The sequence below is a fragment of the Rhamphochromis sp. 'chilingali' genome (genome assembly GCF_963969265.1).
Source record: "Rhamphochromis sp. 'chilingali' genome assembly, chromosome: 5".
NCBI classification, from domain to species: Eukaryota; Metazoa; Chordata; class Actinopteri; order Cichliformes; family Cichlidae; genus Rhamphochromis; species Rhamphochromis sp. 'chilingali'.
The window spans coordinates 39,060,479-39,083,575 of NC_137932.1; the positions used below are offsets into that span (position 1 = coordinate 39,060,479).

At 40.6% G+C, this 23,097-nt stretch overlaps 1 protein-coding gene across 1 annotated transcript in view; it reads right to left on the reverse strand.

Annotated features, from left to right (window-relative positions):
• Positions 1-23,097, reverse strand: part of nr5a2 (nuclear receptor subfamily 5, group A, member 2) — a 68,476-nt gene that overhangs the window by 10,567 nt on the left and 34,812 nt on the right. The window contains exons 5-6 of the mRNA XM_080883129.1: positions 19,035-19,154; positions 15,171-15,318 (exon numbers count right to left, since the gene is read on the reverse strand). Of these exons, the coding sequence (XP_080739255.1) occupies positions 15,171-15,318; positions 19,035-19,154 (268 nt within the window). The remainder of the gene's footprint in view (positions 1-15,170; positions 15,319-19,034; positions 19,155-23,097) is intronic.

Sequence of the window (23,097 nt, forward strand, 5' to 3'; positions counted from 1 at the left end):
CTCTCTTTCCTCTTCATTCGGCTTCATTCTCTTTTGATGCCGGCAGGTAGAGTGCTGACTAAAGAAGAGTGTGCCACATATATTCCACGCCTTCTTTTGATTTCTTTGTTCTCTGTGGGATTTTTTTTGTTCCTCGTTAAGTTGACTGCACTTTTCACATAAGTGCAAATTGGGGTTTCATTTATTTAAAAGTATTGGATGGCAGCAGCTCTCCTCCCCACCCCTCCAACTCAGAGTTAATGGGAGATGGCATGTTTACAGGCTGCTTTTCAAAGCTTAACTGTAGATTTTACTTCACGCTCCCGCTGCGCCAAATGTTAGGACAGTCGTGCGCACAATTCGAGAAAGTCAGAGGAAATTAGTCATTTTGAAGATAAACCACAAGTATGCTTACTTATGTCCACGCATGCTCAGGTTTGACGGTTTCACTGGTTTTGAGTGAATGAGTTTTAACAAAAAATACAAGGGCTGCTTCACTGTGCGGTCTCGTGTTCGTCATTACACGCTGGAGTGGTGTCTAACTGTGAAAATGAAATTCCAAAAACAACAGACAATAAAAGAGGAACAAAACCCCCCCCAAAACAAAACACCTGCACATTCACTTTCTTGAGGATGTCCAGATGTTACATTTTGTTCCTCTACAGAACAAAATGTAACATCTGGGAAAACAACACCAGTGTGCTTAAAAAAAATCAGCTGTGTAGCCAGGTAATCACTGTGAAATGAGTTGATTTTTAGGATGGCTGCTCTCTGTTTATATTTGAGATCAGTTTGTTGAGCTGTCTAGTATCTAGTAATATTTAAACAGCTTTTTAAAAAGTATAAATATATTATTATTCATTATTCTGTCAGTATTGCATCAGTGACAATTACCTTTATAAGTTATCTGCAGTTCTATAATAATACTGATCGTTGTACTGAGCATCGTATCCATTTCCAAGCTTGCAGTGTAATGCCAGGGGTAGCTTTTGCTATCAGTGCCAGGTGGCACTAAAGTACAACTTTATGCTCTAAGGCAGCGTGCACAGGCACAAAGAGCTGGAATAGCAAACGCCTGCTACTGCAGAGCATTATTTTATATTACATAGCTTTGTTTTCTTATGATTTACTGTATGAGCGCATTCTGTTGGCATGTCTGTGAGAACAGAAGGTTGATTGATTCATTTTGTTTCATCATGGACTGCTTCTTGGCTTCCCGACCCCTTTCTTTAGCCACAATCACTCCTCTCTTTCTTATTTTTCTCCCAACACAACATAAAGAATCGCTTTCCTTTCTGTGTACCAGCACCACGCTGCTAAAAATAAGTTTCAGCATGAGAACGAAGAGGCACGAAAGGAGCTGTGATGGTTCAAGAGTGAGGGTGTAATGTCACCGGTGGGGGGCTCAGTGAAGAGAAAGAGAGAGAGAGAAAGGGTGAGAGAACAAGAGACGGCAACTGTTGGATCATCTGTGCTTTAAAACATTTAATCACTGTCTCCGGTTGCACACAGACACACACACACACGCACACAAAGACTAAAGCATGAACACACATATCATCTTAAAGCTCTGCTGTTCTGTGCTGTGACAGAAGTATCTTGTAACTACATTGTCCACAGACACACACACACACACACACTTAAACACACACACGCGCCACCAGAACAGAAGCTCAAAGAGCAAAGGGTGTATAGACTTATAGCAGCCACCATGACCACTATATAGCTTACCAAAAAGTTTAAAGGCATGCCTCTGCACTATACATATTCACAGAGGGATGCAGAGACTGATAATCCACATGCCAGGCAGTACTGTAATGCCAGCGAGCTCCGTTTGTAATATCAGCCCGGTAGGTGTAGATGTAGGGGATTATTGCTGTTCTTAGTCTAATTAGCATTTTTCATGCAAAGTCACGCACTTGCAAGTTTAGTATCATTTCCATTGCTTAATCCTGACTTTTGATAGAACACAGTTCAGTTATGGAAACTAGGTTTCATTTAATGGGCTTTCTGAATAACTCAGTGCGTCATCCCTTTTATCTTTTTTCAATCATTACAACTCTGCGCTCACGCCTTTAGCATTTTGCATAAAGTAATGATTGTCTAGTGAGTTACACTAATGACACATCATGAGCTATACAAGGATCATAAATGTCTTGTCGTAAAGATTTTATTTTATTTTTTTACACAACAACTACAGCAATAACAGTGTAGCTCCTTCTAAGATATTGATCGAAAGAGTGAATGGCTTTACAACTTTACAAATGATTGACAAGGCTGGTGTGTGTGAAGCTTGGGGCCAAACGGATTACGTTTGTATTACTGAACACTTGACTGGCAATAGACTTAAAGACTTAGAGGCCACTCCTTTGGCCTAGATCTCAATGTGTGTCTTTGTGCACGTTTTCTTGTGTGTGTGCGCGCTACACGTGATGGCTACATGCTCTCTTTATGTAATCAAAAACATGCCAGTTATTGCGAAAGCTTGACATTTAAATAATTTTGCTCTGATCACTATACTTTATGACAGTAGTAGTGAGTCTGGTGTGAACCATCAGTGCACATACACACACACACAGTGACCATAGTCCTCATCTCACAGCACTGTTATACTGTATTATGAGTGAAATATTGATGCTTCTTCGATTCCTAGGACCAGCTCTGTTTTGTTGACTATTTGTCTTTCTTATTGTACGGTGCTCTGGGGGTTATGCTTTGTGACTACAGAAAATTATCGCATTGTTTAAACTCGTTATAACCACATGATAAGTATGAAAGGCTGGTTGCTCTGATAGTCTAAAGTCGGCGTGATAAGGTCCTGCAGAATAAAATCAACAGGTCCTCTAAAGCAGTTATTAGATAGCATAAAATCACTGCCAGGGACTAGATGATGCTTGAATCAAGAGAGGGATTATCTGATGCACTCTGGTGTATGCACAATTTGTTCTCCGAGTCTGTTTTCCTTGACTAATGTGAGCCTGTTCTCCGCAGGGCCCCAGATAGCCCAGGTCTGTCTTCCCTACCCCAAACAGACATCCCTCAGTCTTTAATTGGAGACGAGTAGCAGCCCTGCTAGCACAGCGTTGGGACCTGAGCTGCGGCCACTGAGAATGCATTAGCATTAGCATTGCAGCGGACCGACCTGTACATAATGATAACCTCAAGCTCTGCCCACTGGGAGCAGCTCCTGTTCACACGCACACACACGTACATACGTACACACCAGCACACGCTCCCTTCCCCCTTCTACCCTATACACGCAGCCACGTAAACAAGCAAGTGTAATGCAGCCCCAGTGGTGGGCTGCTCGACGATCAGAGGAAGGTGGGGTGGAGAGAGAAAAAAATCAGTTGCCGCCGTTCGGCTGAAAAGTGTGTGTAATGAACTTGAGTTCCATTGATCGGGACTCAGAGTACAGAACCAGGGGCTGTTTGTCCCAGAAGGGCTGCCATACCGTTGCTCAGTAGCCCCTCATAAATGTTTGAGAGGCCTCAGCCGCTCCAGATCCACCCTACCTGGGTTAAGATTCTCTGTTACAACACACATATCCAGGTTGATACCAATGATGGATGGACGGTGATTGAGGGGATCATCCAATATTTTAACTTGATGACATTTAGGTGGTGTACTCTACAAGTGAGTCATGCTGATGGTAGTGCTAGAGAGAATTTTTTTCAAGCAGACAAGATTTTAAGACAAAAACGTTGTGCGCAGACCTGCAACTAAGTTGAGCATTGAGGCTAATATTTGCAAGGATGTGCTAATTAGGTTGGCATGCTATACTTTCCAAAGCTCTAAGGCCCTCAACTGGCCCCCGAAAGCCTCCGTATGCTATAGACAGTTGATATTACTGCAGATATCACTTAGAAAACACCTGATGTGCTCGGCCAACCATCCATGCCTCCTTTTGACTGCTAAGTATCAGCTGGCGGGAGGTCCTCCGCGTTATGCAGCAGGTAATAAAAGTTGAACATTGATTTTCTGTAGCAGCTTGTAACTGTTAATGTTGAGACATCAATAGCCAAAGCAAAGCGCTGGTGCCTTAATAGGAGGCCGAGAATGTGGAGGGCGCGAGCCAAAGCTGACTCTAAATCACAGAATCTATCCTTGCCGATCGATAGGACAGTAACTGCAAGTGTCCCTCTGCTTTCCTAATGTTTTATAATAAACTGACAGCCTGTAATAAGACCAAGGGAGAGGGAGAATGAGAAGGAGAGAGAAGGCAGGAGGGAGAGATAGAGGGGAACAGTTTCTCCATAGCCTATCTTGCCTTAAATCACCCCACATGGGAGTGCAGGAGAGATACACAGGGTAAGGTAGAAGGGTGAATTTTTTTTCTGGTTAAAGAAAAAAAAAAAACACTTTTACAGGAGCATTTGTCTGGATGTGCTCACTGCTAGAGTAGTTAGTGAGTGTATTGATGGAGGGGAGCAGAAGTTCAGGGGATATGTCCTGAATTGCTTTGGCAGGACAGTGAGTTAAAGTGCATTAAATTCTGCTGCCAACTTGCAACAGTCATCATATTCAGGAAGAAGTGAAGGGCTGGGCTGCACATATTTTGATTTTACATTCAGAGAGATCTAACTACTTTTGAAACACTACTGGTACAGTAGATGATGAGCAAGTTTTCTTTACTATGCCGTTGCAATGAGGCTGCTGGTTTGGAATCATTTATAAAGCTTATTTTTCAAAATAAAAGTGATGCTACAAGGAAGATTTAACATTATACATGATATAAGGATATTTGTATTACATGTGGTGCAAAAACTGTACTGAATAAATAATAAAAAAATGTGCTGAAATTAAACTAAAATCACATACACAATAGCTCATAAGGACAGCAAATGTAAAACACTATAACGTTATTATCTGAAATCCTTAGGATGCTGTCTTTTAAATTCTCTTTTATCCTGTCTCCTTCCCCTTTCCCTCACTTGGTCACAGAAGATGGCCTATCCTTCCCTGAACCTGGTTCTGCTGGAGATGTCTTCCCGTCAAAAGGGAGTTTTTCCTTTCCACTGTCGCCAAGTGCTTGCTCATTATTCTGATTATTCAGGTTCTCCCTCTCACATATTCATCACCTTTAAGTCAATGTTACACTGCACGCAATAACCGTTACATATACTGGATGAGTCCCATAGCTCTATAAACTTTCACACATGCATCTGAATTGTTGCAGTCTCTTTTCTAATTTATTTTCAAAACAATAGAAGACATCATTCAAAACCAATATTTTGGGGAGTAGTTTTATGCAACAATGTTGTTGCAGCAATCTACTTCTTGTGCCATCTGTCTCTGCTGCCACATTAATTATGATACATCACAGGGATGACTAGGGAGTAGGACCTATTCACATGTGACCAGCTTGTAAAAACTGGGAGGCATGAACAGCCAAATAGACACAAAATGACCCCATGTGGGTTTGCTGTGTGCAATAGCACATAATAAGCATAAGCATGGCATGAACTCAAGAACATACTCTGTTTTAGGCCCGGGTTAGAGTTAAGCATTGGACTGTCTGTATTTACTGTCTGATAAATGTCACTGCTTAACAGTGTCAACATAAGTGTTTTCTGCAATAATGGAAAAAGATCTATAAAACACAGCCTGAGCTGTAAATTAAGCACTGGTTGGAGATGATCTGGATGGAGATGTTGAAAACTGAAACTGTACCCAGGTGAAGATATAAGGCTGAGCGTGAAGGTGGGGTTAGTGATGAGAGACACTGATTCTCACTCTGTCAACCACCACCACCAAAACTCACTGCAACTTCTGCCTAATGACAACAGCCTGCAGTATTGCTGGGTAATAGTGGTGAGCTGGAGCTTTTATTGCTTGATAAAGTCTGAAAGCCTTTTAGACAGCCTCATTACATGGAATTCCCTACAAAGTGGCTGCCACCATCAGGAGCTGACTGCTCACCATGTTAGATTTCTTAGGATAAAATTGACAGAAAATATACAGAAGGATTAGGTTCATTGCTTTAGGGCACACTCCCACCTACTCCTAATAAGAAGAAAAAAAATGAAAGAAAAGTCAGGACACTCAAACATGATTAGCTGGATTTGGCTCTGTCGGAAACCAAGTTTGAACAACTTTTTTCCTTTTTTTGTTTGTTTCCTGCATCAGAATGATGCCTGGAGAAACTAGACGGAGGGTAAAAAGATTTGTTTGAAAGGTAGATGAGAGTCCAATAGTTTTCAATCAGCACATGTTTGCCGAGCACTTCACCAAGATTCAAAACAAAGTGATGAAAAAGGACTAGATGCAGCCGCTCAGTGCGTGGACTGCGCTTTATGAACCTTATACATATATAAGGTTTAATCACCACTATTGCATTTGACATTACTGCTGTCAATGGACCAATCAGTGACTGAAACTAATTTATGGGACACAAACATTTGTCAGAGCTGTCTGCACCGCCATGAACTCGTACACTATGAGTCACCAGTCATGCCACATTTCAAACACATGCATCTCATACCATCCGGCTCTTTTCTCGTGGAAAAAAACTATCAAATCACATCTGACCTGTAATACTTCACACATGAAACTGCCTGTATGAATTCTCTCATATGACAGCAACAATGCCAGATTTGTTGGTACCCTTCTCTGTTTTTGTCTGTTTTTTATTTTTTGTTTTTTTGGTGGTGGTGGTGGTGGTGGTGGTGGTGGGGGGGGATAAAAAAGAGTGTTTAAGAATATTTAAATGAACGGTTTAAAATAATGATAAAAGTAAACAAGATGAAAGAAAAGTCTGACACTTCATATAAACAAGGTTTCTGCACCAAGAACTACAAACGATTTTCTTCTTTGTTGGAATTCTACCCAATTCATTTATAAGAGTTTACTCTCATCTATTATATTTTGCATTTGTTTTGCTCTTTTTCTAAATGAGACGAGTGCGTTCACTTAATGGTGTATTCCTTAGTAGATGCACATCATGGAGCCAAGAACAAAGACTTGTACACTGGCCTTCAACGCACATATTAAACAAATATGTGAGACTGCTTTCTTACATTTGCGTGACATCTCTAAAATTAGAAATATCCTGTCTCAGAGAGACGCTGAAAAACTAGTTCATGCATTCATTACTTCCAGGCTGGACTACTGTAATTCATTATTATCAGGATGTCCAAAAAACTCACTGAAAAGCCTTCAGCTAATCCAAAATGCTGCAGCAAGAGTCCTGACAGGGACTAGAAAGAGAGAGCATATTTCTCCTGTTTTGGCTTCCCTTCATTGGCTTCCTGTTAAATCCAGAATTGAATTCAAAATCCTGCTCCCCACATACAAGGTCTTAAATAATCGGGCCCCATCTTATCTTAATGACCTTGTAGTAAAATATCACCCTATTAGAGCACTTTGCTCTCGCTCTGCAGGCCTACTTGTTGTTCCTAGAGTATTTAAAAGTAGAATGGGAGGCAGAGCCTTCAGTTTTCAGGCCCCTCTTCTGTGGAACCAGCTTCCAGTTTGGATTCAGGAGACAGACACTATCTCTACTTTTAAGATTAGCCTTAAAACTTTCCTTTTTGCTAAAGCATATACCGGTAGTTAAGGCTGGACCAGGTGACCCTGAATCCTCCCTTAGTTATGCTGCAATAGACGTAGGCTGCCGGGGATTCCCATGACACATTGAGTTTTTCCTTTCCAGTCACCTTTCTCACTCACTATGTGTTAATAGACTTCTCTGCATTGAATCATATCTGTTATTAACCTCTGTCTCTCTTCTGGTTCTGCCAGAGGTTTCTTCCTGTTAAAAGGGAGTTTTTCCTTCCCACTGTCACCAAAGTGCTTGCTTATAGGGGGTCATATGATTGTTGGGTTTTCTCTGTATCTATTATTGTGCAATCTAGTGTACAATATAAAGCGCCTTGAAGTGACGTTTGTTGTGATTCGGCGCTATATAAATAAAATTGAATTGAATTGGTCATCTTTTGTCCGGGAAAGCCTGAAGTCACACAGTGCACATTCGACTGCGAAGCTTGTTCAGGCTATCCCATATGGAAAAGAAATAGAAAAAACTTATAAAAGACTTGCATCAGATGTGGCCTACTTCATATATTGAATCATATAAGGTTTATATGATTTACTCATGAAAGTGGCCGTTTCATATATTCTTTTAGTAAGTATCCAAAACATACAAGTTCCATTTATATAATTTTTCTAAGGATCTTATATCTGTTTTCACTCTTGTATGCTTTTCATACAAGTTTCTCACAAGACAGATACAAACTTTATACAATTTATATCTTTTCCATATGGGATTGTAAATGCATGATTTACACATTGCAATGTGCATTATCTAACTAAGGGAAACTCTTCTAACCAGTCATGCCAACAGGTTAATCTCTGACTAACAGTTCTAAATTGACATTGGTGTACATGGTATTTGTGTTTCCACGAGTGCAGCTTCGGAAAAAAACAAGCAACCTAAATGAGGTAAAGTGTACATCTACTGCAGTCCTATTAAATGTCCTAGTTTGCCTAACCCAATTTCAGCATGCAGCAGACCAGCTGTCAGGACGTTTGAGTGATTGTGCAATAGGCTGCCATGTCCTCAAAAGTCTTAACAAATGATTAACTCATTTACTTTCTTAATGACAGCAAATGTATTGCAATGGATAAGAATGCATTGGAAAACAGTGATTAATTTACAGTATGTAATTCTTCCATCAGATTAACAATCCAAGTCCAATCCGGAGGTGTCTGTAGCTCAGGAGGTAGAGCTGGTCACCTACTGATCGGAAGGTTGGGGGTTCGATCCCTGCCTCCTTCAGTCTGCATGCCAAGTATCCTTGGGCAAGATACTAACCCCAAGTTGCTCTCCGATGCATCCATTTGAGTATGAATGTGGTTAGACAGCACTCAGTTTAGAGTCAGTGACTGTGAGAACAGGTGTGAATGTGGCATGTTGTATAGAGCGCTTTGAGTACTCCAGGAGAGTAGAAAAGTGCTAAATAAGAATCAGTTCATTTACCAAGTCTGGAATAAAAATGGACAAAGCCATGAGTCAAATGTTTCAACTTAGCCTTTTGCTAAAAAGTCTGAAATCTATTGGATAATGTTCAAATGTTGGAGTTATCAAAATCAGGGCAACACTCCAAGATTGCTGTCATAAAGACGCCTCTTATGTTTATACTCCTTTACTGTAAATAATTGTGTGCTATTCATATTATTAGCAGTCTTAGTAGATACAGTGGGGACTTTGTTTCTTTTCTATTTTTACACTCGTGGGTTCTGTTGTTTCTTTTAAGTTATCAGTTTCAGCATTTTTTTCCCCCTACTGTTTGCTTTATGATTGCCACATGCACACAGGGCAAAGTTTTAACAGATTACGCAGATTACATTTTGTTGTTTTACTGTTACTTTTTTGTGCGTTACAGTAAACAATAGTGCTTTTATTCTCATTATTTATTAATTTATTAATTTAATGTATGCACTGGCTCATCCACATGACTCCAGAGAACAGGAAAAGAGAATCATATTTTGTGTTCAGTCAAGACGAGGGCATAAGAACACATGTACACCCTAACTATACTTTATTCACGTATTGATCAGGCCAAAGGTACACATCATGCTCCATTCTGTTGACTTGTAGCCAAGTGCAAGTTTGCCTCCAAAAAGGGAGAAAAAATCTGTTAAACTTTGTTAGAACATTATTAAACACGGATTACTGAGCATGCTCTACTAAATGGCTCAATAGAATAAATGTTGAACTGTCACTGCTTCTCAGTTTTAATCAATTCCTGAATGAATTTTAAATGATTGAATTTTTTTCAGGAAATGAATATTTGCCATGTTTTATGGGCATGTGAGTGTGTGTTTGTGTACGTGTGCGTGTAAGGGGGCTTGCGTTATCCAGCTCCCCTGCTCACTGGCCAGGGATCAGTGTATTGATTCTGAGCAGCCTCGGCTGTTGCTTAATTAGGATGTACCTGTCTGGGAATTATATCTTTTTTTCTCTCTCATTGTGCGAGGAAACAAAAATGATAAAGAAATACAGAGAGGGAGAGAAACTTGTTTGTTTTCATCAAGGTTAATCACGTTTTCTGCTTTGTGTTGCTGTCAGCAGATTGGTGTCTGACCTCGCAGCGCGCAAAAAAAAAAAAAAAATTGAAAAAACGTTTTGTGTGGCACACAAAACATGCTAATGAAAGATGTTTCATTGTATGGGGACGGGGGTGACTGGGTGCTGATGCTGTAAAAAGTGGAATTCAAATGGCGGGAATGGTTAAAAGCAGTATGATCGGATGAAAAAATCTGCTATAATGCTTGTAATCTGAATTAAATTCAAATAATTGTAAATATCTTCAGTATCAAAGCAGTTACTGGTTACTATTAGATATTAAACTAACTTAAATGTTATTTTTTAAAGTTGAATCCATCTATACATTTAATTGTTTGTGATGTTGGCCATGTTTAGGGATAGAAAAAGAGGTGAAGTGAAAGTTGGGTGAGGAAGTAAAGAAATAAATAGTGAATTAAGATGAATGAGGACCAATGGAGGTGGATGTGGCGATAGAGTAGTGATAGATTGAGCTGTACAAAGATGGATGTTAAAAAAAACAGAGAGAAAGGACAGAGCAATGAGACAAGAGACAATACAGAGGCCTGGATGGATGGAGAGGGATGAAGGGTGGCAAAGACTTGATGGGTGGGTGTCTCTAAACTCCAATTTCAGTGACTGACTAATCGCTTGACAGACGGCTAATGTGTTGAATTGCTGAGGCAGCTCTTGAATCACTGGCTGCCCTGTCTTGATTTCTTATGAATGGACAACACTGCCCATTTCTGATCACTAAGAGAACCACCAAGTTTACTTTAACAGATGAAACAAAAGCAGCATTGGTCTGCATCACTTATAAAGATTACAAATATGTATATCTGTAGTTACACAATGCCTGAAAGAAAAACAAAAGATATTTTCTATTGTTGTTTTAATGGCAATAACTGGGTCTATTTTAGACACATAATAGCCATCCACATTTAGCTTTTATTTAGCTGTTTTTAAAAATTTGATTTCATTTATTCCATCTCTAAAAAAATAGAAACAAGCAAATAATGAGAACAAACCCTAAAACAATCAGCTGTACTCGTGTTTAATAGAGGAATAATATAACCAATAAACGGTTGCATTGCACAGAAAGCATAATTATGCATGATATATTGATCAATAGAAAAGATTTTAAGCAACATAATGAATGATGAATAATGAACGATTACAAAGTGAGCACAGTTACACATTTTCAGCACGCTACTGCCTGTTTTCCTGCTAAATGCTGCAGTATGAGGACATTATTTAGGGCTACAGGTATGTCCACAAATGCACTCTCTCCACTGGGACCATTTACCACCCTGCACTGGTCTGGCAGTACTCTGGTTCTCCTCTCAGTTCACAAGGATTGGCAGCACATGTCTCACCGAATTACAGCTGATGAGGTCTGACCCACTAAGCTGGGTTAACTGGTTGCTGGGTGAGCACTTTGTGACCTCTGTCTCTGTATCTGCTTTCAAAGTTTGGAAACTATACATGATGAACCAGAAACACATAGTGAAGATTTAGGACAAAAGCTGATAATTTTTCCAGGTTTCAAACGTAAAGGAGGGCTTAAAATATAAAGAGAAGATCTTTTATTTTTACTCAGCCTGAATTCAAACGTGTCCCTTCACCTCTGGTAATGCTCTGTAACCCACACAGCCTGTCAGTCTTTCTGTTAGGTCTTTAAGTCTGTTAAAGGAAATCAAAGGCCCATTAACAGTTTCTTGACACTCAATGACTCGTAGTAATCCTTCTCCAAACTCTGATCCAGACAGCCCTCAAACTCTCGCTGCCGTTATGTGTGTCCTTTGCTCAATGCCCAAGACATACAATCATTGCTCACAGTCCTACAAACACTTAGGAGATCAATGATCTCAGAGTGATAATCTCCTCCTTGATAGAGGGTAAAAGCCTTCACCGAAGACAGGGAGTGACAGGGGAAAGTGAGAGACAGTGATAGAAAGAGATAAAATAAAGCAATAAACAAAACGAAAGCAAACAGGAAGTATAACTCCGAAAACAAGCGCACATACAGATCATGACAAGTGTCTCCTCTCAGCTGGGTTGACATCTATATCTCTGTTTTTATTGACAACTGGCTTAACTAAAAGCTCCTCTGCCAGGGAGTGAATGACTGACTGCCCATGTACAGAAAGAGAGGGGGGATGACTCACATGGGAAATCACCAGCTGTATGTAAGTGAGTGAGTAAGTAAAGTTTATTTATAAAACACCTTTTGCAGACATGTAGTCACAGAGCGCTATATACTCAAAATCATAAAAACTAGAAAGAAGTGCAATAATAAATAAAATAGAATAAGAAATTGAGTTCTTGGCACTAATTTGTGATATAATGTCTAATATTTTCTAATTCTTGCTTTCTACTATATATTGTTTGCAATGCCTTTTCGTCTCTGCGTGTTTGCCCTGAGCCCGCTGCTTCAAGCTGACTGCTGGACAAAAGGGGAAGTTTATAGACTGGTACTGCATGCATATACTGTAAATAAACTTCAGTAGAAGTTAAATGAAAGTATATTTAAACAAAGTTCGAGAAAGACTAAATTTACAGTTAAATATGGGTGCTACAAAACCCAGTGTCTCACTTTTACTTTCCACCATGTTGCACAAGAGGACACTTAAAATACTGCACTGCATGCCATATTGGCATTGGCTGTCAACTGTAAGGTGTGGGGCTCAGATGATAATCATAGCAGCGATGCATTGATAGCAGCTGTAATAGCAGCAGTAGCAATCATGATAGCAGTATCTGTGATAGGAGAAGCAAACAAATCTATAGAAGCCACTTTATTAGTTTTATAAAAGGCTGTCCGGGCACTGAATTACTGGGTATTTCTCAGGGTTTAATCCCGTGATTTAACATGCTTATTTAAATAGATGCAAATGTAGTGTGTGCTAAGTAAGTAGAGCCACAGTGTTAAAGTAGTGCAAACAGTTCCTAGTCTCAAACCTGTCGTAATGAACACATCCCTTTTAAATTAGAGAGTAAAGTGACCAGTATTAGAGATTAAATTAGGCTAATAAACAGAAAGAGTCTAATCTTTTAGTTCAGCAGTCAGTGTACATCTACTTTTATGCCTCATTTCCCTACGACCCTTAATAACTGGCTCTGTCGGTAGGGCACAGATAGCTGTGTCGCAAATTAATTTGACCCTTCTGATAATGTGTTTTGATATTTAAATATACATACCACTACCGATGCTACACACATTATGCACATTAATTCCCCAAAGTAAACATATTTGTAGCTCAGCCTTCTTACAGCCAATTACATACTCAGTTTCAGCTGTATGTGATATTAATCACATAATGTAATCTCCTGGCTCTACGTAGCTCGAGCCTCTCTCCTCCCCTCATCCCACCAACACCACCTCGGCTAACGCTGATCCCCTCAGCCAGCTCTATGGCGTCTGTGCCGGCCTTCTTTTGCGGGAGGCCTGGGCAACGCCGGAGAACAGGCACTGCCGGGGGCGATACACATCCCTCAGGTGGGCCTTTCATTATGGATGATGTTTCTGCCAAATTATTTAGACCCTGAGCCCCAGCAACATCCCCACCCTATAAAAAACTGAAACAAACACATGCATGCACACAGATGTGTACACACACACACACACACACACACACACACACACACACACACACACACACACACACACACACACACACACACACACACACACACTCCCTGTCTCTTTCTTTGCAAATGCGCACAAGCATTAATTCCTCCTGATCGCATATATGTGTGTATGTATAGTTCATTAGTGCTGTTTTCTTTGTTCAGAGGTGTTAAAGAAGTGAAAGTGTGACTCTTGTGAATTACATGTTGTCAGAAGGGACTGGGAGCTAAGCAGGAGGAAAATATTCATCACATGTAAGCCAGTGTTGCTCTCCATGCCATAGAGGGCCCTATGTTGACACTACTGGCTTCAGTAATGTGGGATGTTAAACAGGTTTGGCTCAGTGTGTGTGTGTGTGTGTGTGTGTGTGTGTGTGTGTGTGTGTGTGTGTGTATTCCTCAGAGGCAATTTGTTGCAGACTCGTTAGGAAAGAGTCAGAGATGACAGTCTCCTGGCAATGTCTGACCTCGGCTTAGAGATTCGAGAGCAGCTTTGGGATACAGACACACACACTGAGGAGAATGCACGCACACACACCACATGCCATCAAAGTTACCCTTCTTTTTGTCCCTTAACTCATCAAGCTTTATATTCCTCCACTTACCTTCCTTCCCAAATCCCATGCACTCTCTAGCCTCAGCTCCCGCCCGTCTGTCTCCAAAATACTTCAGGCTGGTGCCTGCCTTCAAACAGCACGACCAGTTCAATTCCCGCTCGCTCTTCATCTTCCTCCTATTTCCTCCTTCCCTTCCTTCACCCTTCTTTAGCTGAGATCCCTTCCAAATCTGTTCTTTCCTTTCCAAAGCTCTACAGCAAATTCTGAGAGGAAAAGCCCCCCTGTTGACCCCTTGCCCTCTCACCCGTTCCAAACTAACATCTCATTCCTCATGCACAGCTCGCTTCTCAAATACTGGTTATGAGTTACACTGCACTTGGCATAATCCTGCACACACTGTGATTCATGACTTCTAATATTGTTGATCCAGGATCTGATCTTTAATTTGCATTTGTTGCAGCAAGTCTGCGATGCCAAAGACCAACAGCTAAATTTCAGAAAAGAAAAACGTCAATATTTATTTTGTATTTACACTTCATATTGGCATACTCTCTTTCTCAAGAAATTTTGTACTTTAGAAACTTGAAGATGTGGTGGAAGATCAGGTGAGAGATTTGCTGCTGGGAATGCCACCGATAGATTTATGTGCAAGAGCTGGCTAATAGAAAAAGTAAACCTGCCTATAGTGGATCTAAACTTCCATCCACCCGTAGTCCTATATCATCTGTATGGTTGCACTGTACTGAACCTAGATTTATTGAGAGTTGTACTCACCAAAAATACATTTAAATTTTAGACCCAGACGTATATACAAGAGCTGCCACATCCATCTAAAAAAGACCAACCACACCTACCTCACATCCATTTGCCCTTTCACTATTTTGTGCGTTTCAGAACCACCCCTTCCTCTCAATTCCCGTGTTCCTCCTAGCTGATATAAAATATATCTGACTTACCCAGGCTGAAAAGCACCAGGAACTTCAGGCAGACAAACTCCCGTTGATCCAGCTGCAGAGAGCGTAGTTTGGCCACCAGCTCCTGGGCGTGGCTCAACAGATTGTTGAGAGTTGCTCCCGCCTGTGAGGCAATCACTGCGTAGTCCACCTTTAAAAAAATAGGAAAGAAGAAGGTAAAAATGTGTGCATTTAAGTGACTCTGACTGGAGTTTGAGCAGAAGTTTTGAAAACATAGTTGTAGATACCAAATAGAACACAATGTCACTTAGTTGATCACTGATTTGGGAGTTTTACAGCCCCATAGCAATAATTGGACGGTGGTTTGGTTTGTGACAGAGTAAATCACCCATTTCTAGTCTGTCACTTCTCTTTCACTTCTTTCACATGGATACAAAAATGGCTAACATGCTTCCTTAGGTCTAACCTATAAACATTAACACCACTTACACACTCCTTTTGCAGGTGTGCTTCAAACCTGCAGCTGCAGCTCATTTGAATGAGAGGCAAGTCCTTAGTCGCCACTCACCATAAGCAGGACCGTATTAAATTTTTATACTTATTGACAATTCATTACTATAATTGACTGTGTGAGGGTTTCCAGGGGAAGGTAGATGTTGGTGCGAGTCAGGAAGAGGTTCCCTGCGAGCTTCCATTTGTAATTATAAGCAGCCGTGAGTTTGGATTTTACTTACAGTGTAAATAAGATGACTGGAATACGTTTTTTTTTCCTTTGCAAATAAGAAAAGGGTCAAAGGGACATACATGTTGATAATACACCAATTTTTTCATTTATTTATCTGCCTTCCCCACTTTTTTTCCTTCCGTGTGCTTTTATTACACTGCACTCTCCCACTTTGCCCCGACGCCTCTGTCCCTGTCTTCCCATCTTAACACCTCCGAGACAGAAAGAGCTATGGCTCTGTGAAAAGCAAACACTGCCCCCCTTCCAAGGTGTCAATCAATTTACATAAAATCAACTGTGCATGAAATAAGTTCATTGAAGGATTGGACTGTTGATGGTGATGCCTTGGGTTATTGGCTCCCAGCCTTAAGTAAAAAGAGAGACCAAATAAAACGCTATAGTGTCACTATAGCAGACTTAGCACTAACTCTGGTGACCTGCGTATCAATCAATCAATCAATACCACTTTATTATCACCCCTGGAGAGACATAGAGGGCGAATATATGATTAAACCTTCAAATCTTAACTTATCATAAATATAGTCTTTGCTGAACATTAGGATTAATATGAAAGGTGAAAATAGGTTGGTGTGTATATATGACTTTAAATATATATATATATATATATATATATATATATATATATATATATATATATATATATATATATATATATATAGTCATTTGAATTTAATACACACCAGGAACACTCTTATAGTGTTTTTTTGTAGCCGGCTGACTGCCACACTGTGAGGCCTTGCTAAATCATTCAACAGATCAGTCCAGCCTTTGTCATTTCATGTTTGCTCACATTTGTACAAGTTCCACTGTGTGTTTGATCCTATGACAGGATAAAGAACAAGAACTCATGGTCATTTCTCACTGCTGTTGGTGACATGCAGTAGTAAAGAGAAAGAAAGGCAGAAAAAAAAGAATAAAATTAACAAGCAAGGGACAACAAACATAGGGACATGAGACCGGGCAAGACAGAAGGCAAATGACAGGCTGTAGCAGTTAATCTGCTAGTTCAATGGATTTCTCTTCAAATGTCAGTATGAATGGAGCGTATGACTGGCAAGAGCAAAGAAGCAGCTTGCTTCAAAGCAAGAGGGAAGAAACATCTGTTTAAATTCTCCATATGAGCAAAGCTCTGGTCCTTCAGTCACATTTTTTTAATAAAAGCAGTACAATATCTCCTGGTAAACTTTGCGAATTTATTTCAGAATAAATGTGGTGATTTGCCTCAATGCACTTGAGGACAAAGTGCAATCAGTTTCAGTGCAACAATGGATTAATTACGGCATGAACTAAGGCCTGTCCTCAATGGCTGCTTCGTGTTATGGCATCGTTTGGTTAATTCCTCATAATACACTACATATGGGCATTCTGGCAATTCAATAGTATAAAATACCAGCTGTGTTATTTCGTTTGGGCTGCCAAAGGGAAAAAAAATCCACCTTGTAAAACTGTAGTATCTGTTCAAAATTAAGATTTTGCACACTCTGCATTCTTGGACAAATGGCCCTCTGTTTTGCTGTTGGGACTATGCTTCTAACCTGATGCAGCCACTCTGTGTAAAGGTTAGAACTACAAATACGTGGTCCTTTTTAAAAATACTGATATATAGTTTATAGACCAGAGGACTACATGTACTCCATGTACAACACAGATTTGCTTCTTACTGGGCACTAAGGTCAGAGAAGGCTTTTGCCAGACTCGGTGCAGCGCTCTCCCATCAAGTCCTGATTGTGTTTGTGTAGCATTTGCTTTGGGTGGTGTTGCTACTGCGGTTTAAATATCCCTTGCATTATCACTGTGCTGTCACCCCTGGCCAGGTGGAGAATAATAGGAGATAATGAACTGTTTCAGACCCCCCCCCCCCCTCCCTCCCACACACACATGCATACATTTCCAAACACACACACACACCCTCAACACCAGCTGTTCATTAACCAAAGTATGCAAAACGAAACCGCCATCCAGCACCTCCCCTGACTATCAGCCCCTCCTCCTCCCCCTATTCCTGCACCTCGCTGTTCGGGCCTTTTAAAACAGCCTTATCTGCTTCGCCTCATCATCTTCTCCCCGATCCATCCTCATCTCTTCTACTTTTGGCACATTTCTGCCTTCTTCTACCTCATTCTGCCTCCTTTCTTTTCTTCTCCCTCCTATTATCCAACTCAGTCTCCTTCCATCAGTTTACTCCCTCCGTCCATCTGTTCAACAATCTTGCACCGCTTCTTCTGCCTTTTTATTTATTTTTTTCTTCAAACTCTCATTTACCTGTTACTACTACCATAGAACTATTTGTTATAGTTTGTAGTTCCCACTAGAGGCAGTACTGGCTGCTTCTTCACCCATGCTCAGAATCGACTGTGACCTTGTCTTCATTCAGAATCGCGGCATTAAAAGGACTCCCCCTGTACACAGTGCACACGCGCTCGCCAGAATCTATTGTTGTAAAACATTTGTCGAAAAGCAATGTTTTTGCAGTGCAAGACAATCAATAATGCATGACTTCTCAACTCACTGACAGCCATCTGATTGGTCAGAGGCATATTCATGATGAGCAGTTTCGCACCTTTGTGACTGCACACACTCTCTCTTTCTCTTTTTAAAATGTGCCTTTGTTTGTGTGCGATTTTGAGAATCACTGAAGACCGAGTGAGTCTTCTATGTTTGCTTTGGGTTTGTGTATTTAAAGACAGCTTGCTTTGTGAGTGCTTGTGTGTGTGTGTGTGTGTGTGTGTGTGTGTGTGTGTGTGAGAAGCCGAAACACAAATCAGCACATGGCATTCTGATGCATTGAGATTTCTTGTTAGGGCTTCAGGCACCATCTCCCACCAACTTCCTCAAAGACCCCCAGTAAAAGAAAATAACACATTTAGCTGCATTTTTTATCTGTCCACCCACTCACTATGCTGCAGCATGAGTGTCTGAGTGCTTTATTTATTCACTGTTTGAGTCTTCATGCTCTGAGAAAAACTGTAAGAGCCTATAATCTTAGAAAGAAACCCCAACAATCAGGCGACATGTCTGTGAGCAATCACTTGGCAACAGTGGGAAGGAAAAATCCCCTTTTAACAGAAAGAAAGAAAAGGGTTTTTTTTTTTCAGAGTTTGAGTGATACAAGATTGGACAAAAACAAAAAAGGAGTGGAAAATGCTGGAAGTAGTTCTTACCTGTTGGCCAGTGACCAATAGGATGGAGCCCTCCTTGGCATGCACCACCTGGCGGAAAACGTGGTCGAGAATGAGGAGTTCACTCCAGCAGTTCTGCAGCAGCTTCATCTGGTCATCCACCTGATTAGAGATGCATATACAAAAATCCACATTAGGCCAGGTGTTTATTTTTCCGCTCTTATAAAGCTGTAACAACAGTCTCTGTTGAGACTGAATGCCAGATGTACAATACCGTAACTGTCATCAGTGCAGATTGCATGTCTTTCATTGCACTCCTTTATTACATGTTATTTAGACGGGTTTGCAGTCATCAACACACAGAGTTGTGTGTTCAGGAGGGGCGTAGAAAACATGGGATGTGCAAACTGTACAAAATGTGTTTAATGTTCCAAAAATTAAAGTCTTATATCTGTAAGTCACTGAAAACAAATCAAGTTTTAAACAGGAACTTGTAAGCAAAGTCACACTGTTAAAATTTGTGGTTAAGATTGTGTCATAAATACTATAATCATTTTACAGGCTCCACGATCAGTCTATGAGGTCACCTGCTCTAAACATTTTTACTGCACGTTGGGTTTTTTCCAAATGCTAAAAATGCCTGTTAGAAAATCCAGTCTGTCAAATAATCTGAAATGTAGAGCGGTGATAATATTGTACAAAGACCTTGAGAAATAAAGGCTACAGCCAAATAGTATAGAGCCACCCACAGAAAAAAAAGCGCTGAAAAAAGCTGAAGCACTTTGTCAGCCGTAGCGGCTTGTAAATATCACAGGCAGCTGTTTGCCGGGTAAGCTTTCTCACAGGTCAATCACTATTGATCAGTAGCGTACCACAGGCATTTTTTTTCCCAACCTTACACAAAGCTCAAAAGTCCCCTGTATGCACTCTAAAGCTTTCTCATGTGAACCTTTCCCCACACAGTTAAGCACTTTGCTGCGTGCCTGATTTAACAATGTTGCCAGGTTTATCTGTTTGCCCATTGCCAGGAGTTTCTGAGTGATTCCACAGATGATAATGATTAAATAGTCCACCCCCCCCATTTGTTTTTCCCCCCTCTAATACCAGCCGTCTGCTCCCAGGGACCTGACAGGTAAACTTTGGAAGCTGACACAGGTGAAATAGTGGTTTTGGGAACCAAAACAACCCCCTCCATTGTGACTGCTAGTCTCTTCCCATGCCCAACCGTGTTAATCATTACTCTACATAGCTAGACTCAAAAAAAAAAAAAAAAAATGGAGAACACAGTGAGAGGGATGGAATGAGGAAAATGTATAAGTAGTTCTTTCTTTCTTCTCCCACCTCTTCTATCAGTAAACAGTGTGCACTTTGTGGCTTTGCTGGGAATAATGTGTCTTTCTGAGCACACAGGGGTCTGCTGCTTTGAGTATGTGAGAACTGTCTGTGAGGGGCATCCAAAGCTTGCAGTATGAAGAATGTGGATCGATGGTGTATCGCGGAAAGGTTTGAAAGGAATGTCTTTTTCTTTTTGGTGCTCCATGGAAATCATAAAGGGTTCAGATTGTTTGATATCAAGTGACCTTAGTTACTCATTTCATGTCAACAACTTTCATTCCACCTTTATTACCTTGTATGACACGACACTGGATATGGCCTAATCTGAAGTCTATCTCTTGTTGATTAGGCCTGTTTTGACTGGTGATCTGAGGCTGGTGGCAAACAGTGTTTGTTTACCTTCCACCACAAAGACACAACAATAGACAACACACTTGGTTAGACGACACGTGGGCTGCCTGACTATTCTTTACTTGCACGGCAGTTGTCATTTGGTTGCTGTACTCCTCCTGATTGGAGTTACTATTTATTGTTTACCTTGATATAGAGCAGCTCTTTGTATTTGTATTTGAATTGTCGCTCCCCTAACATAGTTTTTCTTTTCAAAAGTGATTTGGTTTTGTTTTGACCTTAAAAACAAGCATTTAGTGCTGACATTACGCCAAAGTAGGAAGGATTTCCTTTTTTCTGTGAGATTTGTTTGATCACATCTTTTTGTTGTTAACCAAAAAGTGAGATGTGAGTATCTGGCATCTCCTAACATATTTATTACATCATTTTCTCTTACTACAAGGTAAATGTCATTAGTTAAAAAAAATCATATTTGAATTCAGAAAAAGTCGTTATGCTTCTAGCACACTGTGATGGAATAAAATGACGCGTATACGAGAGATATGGCACGGTGAGAAATTTGCCTTGAAACGTTTCATGTCTCCCACTTCTCTTTCATCAGTTTGGCAATGCTGCTCTGACTTTTTCTAGCATTTTTGACAGCATCACAGGGTCTGTCTCTCTCCCGCCTCCTTCCTATATACATCTATTTTTGCGGTTCCACTCTGGTAGTCACTCAAGTGCAAGGGAAATGCCTTCATTAAAACCATCAGAAAGCAAGTAAGACGCTCAAAAGAGGGTGTTTTCTATATTGTGCCCTAATCCAATTCTCTTTATCTCCCCAACCTCAGGATGTTGGAAGTGTGTGTGTGTGCGTGTGTGTACGAATGATTACATGTAAGGCCCAGGCTCTTCAAAGGACTCCACTGTATGTCACTGGTGCTGGCAAGTATCGGGATACTCATCAAAGGCCTGTCCTCACTCTGCCCGCCTGGAAGCTCTTCTCTGACAAGAGTCCTGGGTCATCAAAGGGGGGCAATGGGAGGCTAGACTGGGGCAGGGGACACCCGCTTGGAAGAGGGGGACTGGTGACAGATAGACAGGCGTGTGGGCGGACCAGGGGTACGGGGTTCAGTTCACTGACCTTTTAAGTTCCAGTGACACGAGTCGTTTCCCTGACAAGCTCTTCCTTTGCTCTGTCAAATGAGCAACAGTCACGGTGCCTGATCTTACCAACACTGCTGCCTGTTCGCTCAGATAAAATGAACTTTCTGACACGACATCGACAACCAATTTGTCTTGTGTTTTACACGAGGGCAAAAGGGCCGAATATTATCTCTGTGCAAAGAAAACGCAGTCAGAAAAAAAAAAACAAAACTGGACGACTGCCAGCGGCTGATTATAAACATTGCCTAGTTTAATGTATTCACACCTTCGTATGGCGCTGCAAAGTTCAAATGAGCAGTTTGTGTGCTCCAAAAGAGCAATAAAGCAGATTTATATAGTGGTTTAATTCCTGTCTCACCACATAGTCATGGAGTATTTAGATAAGGCTTCTAATTGCCAACCGTTTCCAGCAATGATGACGCATAGTAGGAAAAAAAAGCTGTTGTTTTTCCTTGATTCTTCTTCTTTATCCCTTCCTCATTTCACCAAGACATAAAAACACTTGCTGCTAGGCTGATGTTCTTTACTGAAATTGGTTGCTTCCTCGAACACTGTAAATATAGATATTGACGTCAAGATAACTGGCACGATGATTTCCTTAAATACATAAAGGCAGCTAGCACGAGTTACAGCCAGGTCATTCAGTGCTAACAGATGAAAAAGGAAACATTGTTTGATTAATAAGTCAAATTGATGTGAACACATTTTGGTAAGTGTGCGTAGCAACGGTGCTACACAAGAAGTTCAAAGTTGAACACATTCTGCAAAATGAATTTTTCTAAACAGAAAAGTTGAAAAAATGTAATACTGCTGGTGAGGCACTGTGAAGAGGAAGGAGAGAAGTATTTTTCAGGTAATAATGGAATTCTCTTTGAGATTTTAATTTCCACTAGCATCAGACTCAAGGTAATAAAATCTGATAATTACAGGCTGGTGAATGGACACAGCAGCAAATACTTTTCATAGCACATGAAAATACTCCACATGCTCACTGTAAGCCTAACCAAAACCACCACAGACGAACAACAGGAAGGTCTTGTTCTTGAAATTCTTACCAAATGCCAAAACCACGCTCTGAAATTGGTCAGATGGTGATTTAACGTTGCTATCATTTTGTGGCTAAAAAAAACATAAATGGATTTGAGCCATATGAACTTAGCCATACTCTATGAATTCAAGAAATAATTTAGGGCAACATGCATGAAAAAACACTTCTTCTCCTCCTTCAACTGTACGCATTTGAACAATCCCAAGTTGCCACCTGTCCTTGGAT